This window comes from Centruroides vittatus, unplaced genomic scaffold (genome assembly GCF_030686945.1).
Source record: "Centruroides vittatus isolate TY-2023 unplaced genomic scaffold, ASM3068694v2 contig_459, whole genome shotgun sequence".
In the NCBI taxonomy this organism is placed as follows: Eukaryota; Metazoa; Arthropoda; class Arachnida; order Scorpiones; family Buthidae; genus Centruroides; species Centruroides vittatus.
The window spans coordinates 2,225,259-2,235,350 of record NW_027122255.1 but is presented as its reverse complement, the minus strand read 5'-3'; the positions used below and the strand labels follow the sequence as shown (position 1 = coordinate 2,235,350).

At 29.6% G+C, this 10,092-nt stretch overlaps 1 protein-coding gene across 2 annotated transcripts in view; it reads left to right on the top strand.

Moving 5' to 3' along the window:
• The first annotated feature begins 6,740 nt into the window (after positions 1-6,740).
• Positions 6,741-10,092, top strand: part of LOC136977454 (protein prickle-like) — a 55,525-nt gene continuing 52,173 nt past the window's right edge. The window contains exon 1 of one of the 2 annotated variants that reach the window (XM_067272942.1): positions 6,741-7,038. In XM_067272942.1, the coding sequence (XP_067129043.1) occupies positions 6,937-7,038 (102 nt within the window). In that variant the 5' untranslated portion in view covers positions 6,741-6,936. Of the gene's footprint in view, positions 7,039-8,270; positions 8,587-10,092 lie in introns of those variants that run through there. The other variant, XM_067272944.1, reaches the window with a different exon arrangement.

Sequence of the window (10,092 nt, the reverse complement as noted above, 5' to 3'; positions counted from 1 at the left end):
TCTATCGTATATAACACTTTATAAAACTCTTTTCGTCCTACGGCACTAAGAGGGTCCTTTTTTTCTTTGAAAATCTATTATGGGGTTTGCCAGATTTGCAATGAAATAAACGACTGAAAGTGATATGATCCAATCGCCTCACACAATTCATGATGATTTCTAAGATCCTGAGCCAGTATCCTATCTTTACAGCAACAGATTGGGCCTTTATTGCCTCGGCCATTCTACTGTCAAACACTAGAAATTTTTAGTTACTGTTTGTACACGTTAGAAAGCCATCCGATGATATAATCGCGTGTGTTTGCAGAACATTTTATTATCATTTTAAGAATATAGCGTAAATGAAATTGTTTAACAGTTTGCTTTAGCAGCTTTTTTAATAGTATAACAATAATTAATTGTATTTTTTGCATTATTTTTCCTTCATAAGAAAACGATAATGTTTTATCAACGTTTTCTTAATTATATGTAACGATATTACAACAAAATCAATTATCAACGCTAACATTTTTAATACTACAGCATTACGTAGAGACAAGTGCGATTAATTTAATTATCAAATTCGAAATGGATAAATAAAATTATTTAAAACTCTGAGACTCAACGAACATTCCTATTTTTACGAGTAAAAATAGTTTTCTCCTATTTGACGTCATCACATTCTTTTCAAGTCGAAATATCTACAGTTGACTTGTATATTTAGTTGTGCTGACTTACGATAACACGAATAAAACAACGCAAATTTTCTAACTTAAATTCTTATTAAAAATATTCTAATGTCTATATTATGGGTTTGGCCGAAACTATGTTAAATGTAATAAAATAAAAGTAATTTTAGTACTCTCAGAGAAGTGAGTGAAAAGATAATCCAGGCTAGGTCGACAAAATTATCGTAATTAAAATGAATGGTCATTGTATTTCAGATATATGTCTTATATCTATCTAAAATACATATATTGTTTTTTCTCGACTGTTTTTATTTGATATATTAATATCTGCCGGATGATTGTAAATTTATTTTAAAATTTGAACAATTTAAACGGCGATCTGAAAAAAGATGAAATTCACCGAACTTCTAGAAAACTTTAGTTTCAAATAGAAAGTTATGATAGATAATATTGGAAAAATATAAGTAGAAAAAGAAAATGAATTTGTTAGATGATATCACTTTGAGAAAGAAATTAAAAATAGATCTTATTTCTGAATTATTCGTATATCGATTTCAAGCAACTAAAGAAGAAAAAAAAAGAAAAAAAGGAATTGCGAATTACTAAACCGCTAGAAATTCTTGCATTTTACGAAGTTGCCCGTATGTAATAAACAAATAAAATTATTCAAACGTATAACTAAAAGTGCAGAAGATAATCACTAGCGAAGTTGAGGCCGAAGTTTTAAACGCGAAAACGTGTACGTCGGACGTTCGGCGCCGCTTTCTTGTAAGCCTAGAAGTTTGGCAATGGCGTCTGGAAAGTCAGTGGAATCATACTCGACATTCCAAACGCCATTGTCAAACTTCTAGGCTTACCGGAAAGCGGCGCCGAACGTCCGACGTACACGTTTTCGCCTTTAAAACTTCGGCCTCAACCTCGCTAATACCGCATTGTAAGTGCAATGCAAATGGTTCATGCTATAAGAGCAATGCGATGAAATTGTCGAATTTGGTAATGCTTAAGATTGTAGAAAAGTTTTTCATCATATAATTTGTAAAATGCATTATTTTCAACAAATTTTCGATAAACATGCGATTTTATCAGTTGTTATTCGTATAACCATCGTAAACTCATAGTCATAGTATAATTTTTGGCTGGTCTAAGAGTGTTACAATTCTAAAGACAACTATATCATCTTCAGAATCTAAAAATGGACAGATGAAGAAAGATGGTCTGTTTCTGTCTGAATAATCATATAACGAACGACTCAGAACTGATGAATCCTATCAATTAATACAAGGTACAAATTGAATAAAAAGAATAGTTAGATAGTTCCGCAACAATAAGAACAATACACTCGTACAGTATAATAGACTGCATATAGACAATACTCCGCTTAGTTAAATTTAGGATAATAATCGTTAAGCGAATCACCGTAAAATGTGCCGTTCTATTTTTATAAGAGAGTTATATATTGGGATTATGTATCTAGAAATAATACAATTTTTATCGTTTAACACAACGTAAAAGCAGCATAAATAAATAAATAGATACAGTATCTTACATAATCATAATAGAAATTTACAGCTATAGGGTCTATTCTATTAAATATTGCATTTAAAATTTACGCAACGTTAGTCAATAGATGACTATTTACATTATTTGAATATGGAATAATATAATAATTTTTATTAAAATTTATTGCAAGCTTGAGCATCTTATTGTTTACTCTATAAAATTTCGTTTGTCTTTCTTACGAGTCTACACATATTTTTCTGTTGACCTATACATATTTAGAATTTCCAGTAAAATGTACGAACGTCTGATATTTAATCATTTAATATAAACAAATTTTTAATAAAATAACATGGAATTCATTTGAAGTTATTTTTTTAAAAAAAATGAAGACGAAGGAAGAGGAGAAAGAAAGTAAGGCGTAGGAGAAGGAAGAAGGGGAGCTTTGATATAAAAATCCATTGTATTTTTATTCCATAACTTACTTTTTCTCTCTTTTATCTTTTTTTCCTGCTCTTCGTTCTTTCCTCTCTCCTCTTTCTTCTTCTCCTTTTCCTTCTCCTTCTACTATTCCTCATCCTTCATCTTCTTGCGAACAATGGATTTTTATATCAAAGCTCCCCTTCTTCTTTCTCCTACGCCTTACTTTTTTCCTCCTCTTCCTTCGTCTTCATTTTTTTAATAAAATAACTTCAAATGAATTCCATGTTATTTTATTAAAAATTTGTATATATATATATATAGTTATATATGTTCGAAGAATGATAAGTAAATCAGAATTACACTTGTCAAATTGATACACTGTATAACTTTAAACATGATGATTGATGCAGACGGTTCGTTTTCTTTAATTTAAAGAATTGTTCAAATTTTCCGAATTTAAATGCATTATTTTATTTTAGACATTGTTTAATATATAGAAATTTTAATTCTTTTCTTACATTTTTTTTTCTTTTATACATTTTTATTTTTAAATTGCATTTATCGATCGAATATTGAGAAGAGATCTCCATTTCGATTCTTGAAACGATCGGAAAAGTTACTTTAAGCATCAATTTTTCATTTTTAAAGATTAAAATTCCAGGCAATTCATTCTTACTCCGTCAATTTAAATATTTTTCGAGAAATTTGAGAGGTATCCAATTATCCGTTATCTATTTTTAGCTCTAAAATGAGTCAATTTAATTATAACCATCCTTCATAGAAAATGGCTGAAATTAAATTAATAGTAGGATATTTGAGTCTACTTAAAACTGATCAAAATTAATGAAATTAAAATAAACATCTACTTAATTTAAATAAGTAATAAAACGATTTCGTTTAAAATTAAAGATTAATTAAGTTTTTTAAGAAAACAATTCTTTATTATCTAACTAAATTTATTTAGTAACAAATTCATTTAGAAATGTAAAATTAATAAGAATAAGAGAGGTTAGACCTTACATTTACAACGCATAAATTCAACAGTTTGAAGTTCGGATCCCAGTCGATAGAAACTCGAGTATGAGCAGAACTCACGACATGCTTTTCACCTTTTATTCTTGTTCTTTCTCTCCTTTTCCTTCTTCTTCTTCTTCTTCATCTTCTCTCTCTTCTTTTCTATGGCTAATAACAAATTTACCATTTTATCTTTTAATATATAGATGCCATTTAATGTAAAATACTTTAATAACAAGTAATAACTACTACTATACATAAAAAATAGTCTCATATCTTTATTAGTTGTTGGTCTATGCACTGTGTTGTACTGTAACCTATATAAATAAATAAAATGATTTAAACTGAATAAAATTGTATAATACAGATTTGCTTGAAAGAGTAAATAAATAATTCAAAATAAAATCATTAAATGAAAACAGGGATGCGATTTAATCATGAATATTTCGAATTCATATAAAAATTTTAAATTTAATGATAATATTATGGATATTTAATGACACTCTATGCACTTTTTTATATAATTAATTATATAATTTTATTTAAAATACTTAAAAATTTAATATAACTAATTTTTAATACAAAATTTATAAAAATTCATTTTTGTAGTATTTTTGTAATTTTGCTATTTATATTTATCTAGTTTGCTACGATACTTTATGAATATATAGTATTATAGTAAATTAAATAAGTAAAACATAATTAAATGATACATTGAAACATTCCAAAGCAGTATCTATGATTAATGTCAACTAAATATATCTTTAAAAATTTTAAATTTTGACATATTTATTAATTGTTACCCCTACAAAGAATTTTATTACAGCATTCAATATAAATTCTATAGAGAAGCATATTCTATAGAGTTGGTAAAGTCATCATGGTCGGTAGACCCCGATTAAACAAAAATCCGATTGTGTTTCTAAATGTTAGTCTAATAGATGTTCAATACTCGATGATTCAGCAGCATGGTTAATTGCAAAAGAGTGCTTCAATAGGACTAACATATCGCTGTATGACCCACTGTTCGCCATGGCAATCAATATTCACTGAGAATGCGGTTATCCTAAACAGACCAATTCTTTTTCTATCTTCTAGAACTAAAGTGAAATTTTACCAATGAAAATTGTCTACTATAGTTCTAAAACTGTTGACATGAATTTCATTTTCCCGTCTCACTATATTCTTCCATTACTAGAAAGGCCCACAATACGTTCCCAAGTTATAGCATAAAAGAGGTTCTCTCCTCTCATCAAATAATAATAATTTATAAGGTTAAGACCTCAAGCGCATTGTAACTTGAGGTCCTAAGCTGCAGCTTGTTAATTTGCGTGTAAATCTGATTCTGTTTATCGTGATTAAATCTGTCGATGCTCTAAAATTGTTGACACAAATTTCACTTTCTGTTATATTCTATCGTTATCAAGGTTGAATTTAAACTTGTTTTAGACTCAAGATATACCTCTATCAAATAATAATAAATTTAAAAACTCGAGGTCTTAATTTATAGCCTCGTAGCATGAGGTTCTAGCCGTATTTATTTCAACTTCTTTATAAATATGCCAATATATCCTTACTACAACTTAAAAATAATTAAATTTTTAATTAAAAAATGTAACTTTTAAACTTTTTATTACTTTTTTAAAATCAATAATTATTATTTCATATTTCTTTTGATCTTATTTAGCAAGCACTTATGTGTTAAAGACTTAACAAATGATATTAAATTAAGATTGATTGTATATTTGGAGGACAAATTTAATTACCGTAACTCAATCAATCATTACAGAAATTTCGAAAGTTTTGTAATATGCGGCTTTGAATAGACATTTTTTTAATTAAAAAATATATTTCATGAAATATTATTAATAATGTTTTCTAGCTTTTTATTTTGTTTAGTCTTTATCACAGGGTAAACTCTCCCTCTCTGATAAGGCCCCTATCAAAAGGGATAGTTTTCCCGCTTTGATAGGAGCCTTATCACGAGTTCTCTTGTAGGAAAACCGTTAGGATATTTGGCTAAGGCCTCACGTATATGAGGCCTAAAAGTACGGTATTTGTTCATTTCGTTGCATTTCCTGTGTTTAAACAAATCCCTTCGGCTATTATCAAATTTTATTATTTTAAAAAATAGTTAGCCTACAATTTTTAATGTTCTTTTTGAAGATCTTGGATAACTCAGGATCTTTTTTGACCTCTTAATATAAGCTAATTAAAATTGTCTTAAACTTAATTTAGATTTTTATTTAAAAAATTGGCTTAAATGAATCATAAAAAATTTCGGTTAATATAACCCTTGGTGCCAAGATGGCGGCTCGTCTCTGATTCCAGCAAGGAAACAGTGGGATTCACGTTCTAACCTAACCTAACCTATTCTAATAAATTACCATAATTATTAGCAACCAAATTATTAGAATAGCTTAGGTTAGGTTAGAACCTGCGTCCCACTGTTTCCTTGCTGGAATCAGAGACGAGCCGTCATCTTGGCACCAAGGGTTACATTAACAAAAATGTTTAATAACTTTTTATTCTATTTATTTTTATTTTTATAATACTAATCTTAATAATGTTTTAAAATATATTTTACGTACAGAATATTATTAGAAACACTCTACCCCTCTTTACACTTATATAAATTTTCTATTGTGACTGTACTGTATAAAATGATGTTTTTAATTACCATGTATTTTTGTTAGTTATCATCTTCAAATTATATTTTACAGCTAATAGTTTACGATGGAATAGTCCCTGTGATAGAGAATAATCAAAATAAAAAAACTAGGAACAATTATTGATAGGAAAAGTATTTTTTAATCAAGTCATAAAAGCGAGCCTATTGTATACGATATTTTAATTTTTAAACTAATTTTATACGTAAACAATATTAATTTTTAATTATTCAGAGCGTATTTTGAGTGGTTATAAAATATTTTGATATATTCTAAGCTTACGTTTTGTAATAAATCGTCAGCTTACGCTTTAATTTTCACCAAATAACCAATTTTCATTGGTCGAAACGAAATGAAAATTTCCAACGTGGTCGATGTATGGTTGACATTTTAGGCTCTCTAGTAACAGAGCATGCGTCTAAACTTTCTTAGTGACGTCAGAAGGGGATGTGGGAGACTGCGAGTGAGAGACAGAGCGAGAGAGAGATACAGAGAAAGCAAACTCTCGACAGCGAGGCTCTCTCCGTTCTTGAAATGGGACCCGTAAGCCTATCTTTTAAAGGTTGTCCAACGGGAGTTATATTTGGTGATCTGTCGGAATGTCTTAACTCGTAACATTTGATGAGTCCTCTATTTGTTTGTCTGGTTTCGATTTGTCTGAAATTATGACTGCTCTAGAGGGTGTTCAGAGATATTTCGCATCCTTAGAACAATATTATTCCGAAAGAAATAAGTTAGAAAGCTACAGAAGGAATAGAAAAATTAAGGTAAGTTACTTTTTATAGTTATATATATATATATATATATACATGCTTTACAGGGTTCTAATACCGTATATACACTGCAGAATTTTTATATGTACTTTTACATTCTTATATATAAGGTTTGGGGCGTAATTGCATGGCATACAATTACAATTTTTAAGCTGGTTGTTGAAAAGAAGAATGCAATTTGAATTTAACAAGAAAAGCTGTATTAAGAATTCTAAGAATTGAATATAATAATTTAATTATAATAGAGAGGAAAATGATACTTTATAAAAGTTAAAATAAATGAAGCCCAACGTTAGCAAAAATTAAAGATATGATGAGAAAATTTGTTAAGAAAATTTCACTTTAACCTTCATAGTCTTTAGCGTTTTAAAATAATATTTTTTCTTTCTTTTAAATTATGAAATTTGCTAAATTTATTTATATTTTTTCATTTTCTGAGTTTCTCAATTAAATTAATTTAAAAAATAGGCAATTTTATATAAAGAAAACCAGCTTTAATTTGACATTTTACTTGAAAATATTATTAAAAATATTAAATAATTATCTTAATTCATTTTTAAAAGAATTATTTATTTAAAAATTAAAAATTGAGTAGCTTTGAGAAAAAATTACGATTAATAACTTGAATTTGTATACGTTACCATCTTATATAAATTGACAAATATACTACTTCAATGCCACAAGAGACTATAAGAATTAAATGTCTTTGAAATTAATTATTTAATTGCTAAACATTTGAAGGTTATCGAAAGGGGGAAGTAGGAAAACTTTCCATATACTTGTATGAAGGAATAGAGTGGTGACACCTCATCGACACGGGGTTAGTAACTTAACGAGCTCGGCTTTGGTATCACCGACCTCCATACAGTCACATGACCTTGTTTAAATAAATAGAGTTACCCAAAAAAGGACCGGATGTCTGTCGTCTGAAGCATATTAAATTGACAGAAATTACGGTGGTAGCTAGTGGCGTATCGGGTATTAACATTTAGCATCGTTTAAGATAGATCGTGCGTATCTTTTAGTAAACTTTAAGTTATTCTCGTAAAGAAAACACCGTATACACTTTTGTATTTCTACAATACATTGATAATAACGGCGCGATTAAAATAGCTTAAACATTAACAAAAAGTTAGGGATTTTTCGAAGCATTCTCTGGTTCTTTGAGGATTCACAACACCATTCCTAAAGTTGTCGAATGTACCGAACGGCGGCGCTACGAAGGGCGTGACGCTAAACGTTGACGTCATCCGTCAACGTTTAGCGCCGTCTTGTGGTAATGTGCAGAACTACGGAGTGTGGTGCCGAGTGAGGAACGATCCGGACATTGCTGTCCGAGTCGGTGCATCGGAACGTATAAGAGCGGGACGTTTCCTCGTCACAGACGATCTCGCTGCGAAAAACGATCGAAACTCGGAAAAAAATACTATAAAAAAATTAATCCGATCGATCGATGCAAGAATGAGAACAGATGCGAAGAATCTAACGTTGACGAGATTAACAAGCTGTTACTGTTAGTTCTACAAAGGCCTAAGAAGAGCGGTGAGTTACTTAGTTCTTTCTTATAAATTCTTCAATTTTACTTTATAGAAAGTTGTAAAAAAAAAGCGAAAAACATGGAGGAAAGTTTGGTACATCAAACGCTATAAGTTACATTACCGATTTGTCACATTGCCTCAAACTAGGAAAAAGTCAGCAAGCGTGACTCCATCTAACTACAGCATTTTTCTTTCTTTTTTTTTCTTTTAAGTAATAGATACGAAAAGGCATAAAGTAACTAACTAAATTTGGAATTAAATAATATAAAGATATTTATTCTCTTTCCCTTCAGAAAATAATTAGGTCATGTTCTTGTCGGAAAAAGTTTAGCTTATCTGTCAAGCATCTTAATTAAAGGTCTAGCATTTGTTTGGTGTCACACACGTCTTCCAGGATGGACAAATTGATTCGAATCTAGTTTACTAATAACCTTAATTTTCTTCATCACTTACAGGTTTTAACTTGATGTATAGATCGGTTATATAAGAAATTCTTTCTCCGTTCCCTTAGGAATCCATTCTAATTCGATTCTCCGATGTTCTAATTAAGGCTTCTTTGAGATAATTACTCTCTTTTGTACCGTATTTAATTAACACAAAATGGATTTGGTCAATTTCATTTAGAACCATCTTTTTTTAAGGTGAACATAAACCAAACTGTCACCTAAGAATTTCACATTCGCGACTGATTTTTCTCTAATTTTAGTCATTAATAAATGCAATATTTACACCCCAAGTATTAGATTAAGTGGAGATAAAATGGTAGCGCACATGACTCGGATTATTTTACTCGATTTTAGTTTATTTCTAAGGTTCTAAACGTATAGAAATCACGATGGGGTTTCTCTTCCGAGAGTGTTAACGTCCCTGTAAGATTTTTACCAACAACAGAAATGCAATTTTATTATCGTAGATTAGAAACCGGTTTTGTAGATGTTCTAGGAAAAATCTGTTGAGACAATGAGGCTTCCCGACTATATGTATATACAGTATATCGAAAACAGACTGTTTTGGCTCCATTTTATTTGCATTTATTATCCAGCTTTTCTAGAATTTTTGCAAGGGAGGAGTTTTGAAATCTAGTGGAAAATTAATAGGAATTGTAGTTAACGCATCAACTGTATCAACTGTAAGAAGAGTGAGTGGCTTGATATATATATATATACAGTATATTGAGTTGCCCTTACGATCGTTTTACTGTACTACTGGGAGTAGATTAACGATCATTGAGAATCGGATTTTTTCCCTCGAGGGCTTTTGAGCATCGCCTGTTGCTCTAGTACACTGAAAGAACGTTTCACAACTAAAATCTACTCGACTTAAACGGAAGAATTTAACCGTTGACTCGACAGTTGAGTCAGACTCAACTTTTTTTCTTTATTTGTTACATAGTAAAATGTAGGTCTTTAGGTTTGTATTATTAAAAATTGATTTGAATGAACTATTAAAAGTTACAAGAGGAAATTGCTCAATTCATTGACCTTTTTTCCTTCTTTAAATCTATTCGATA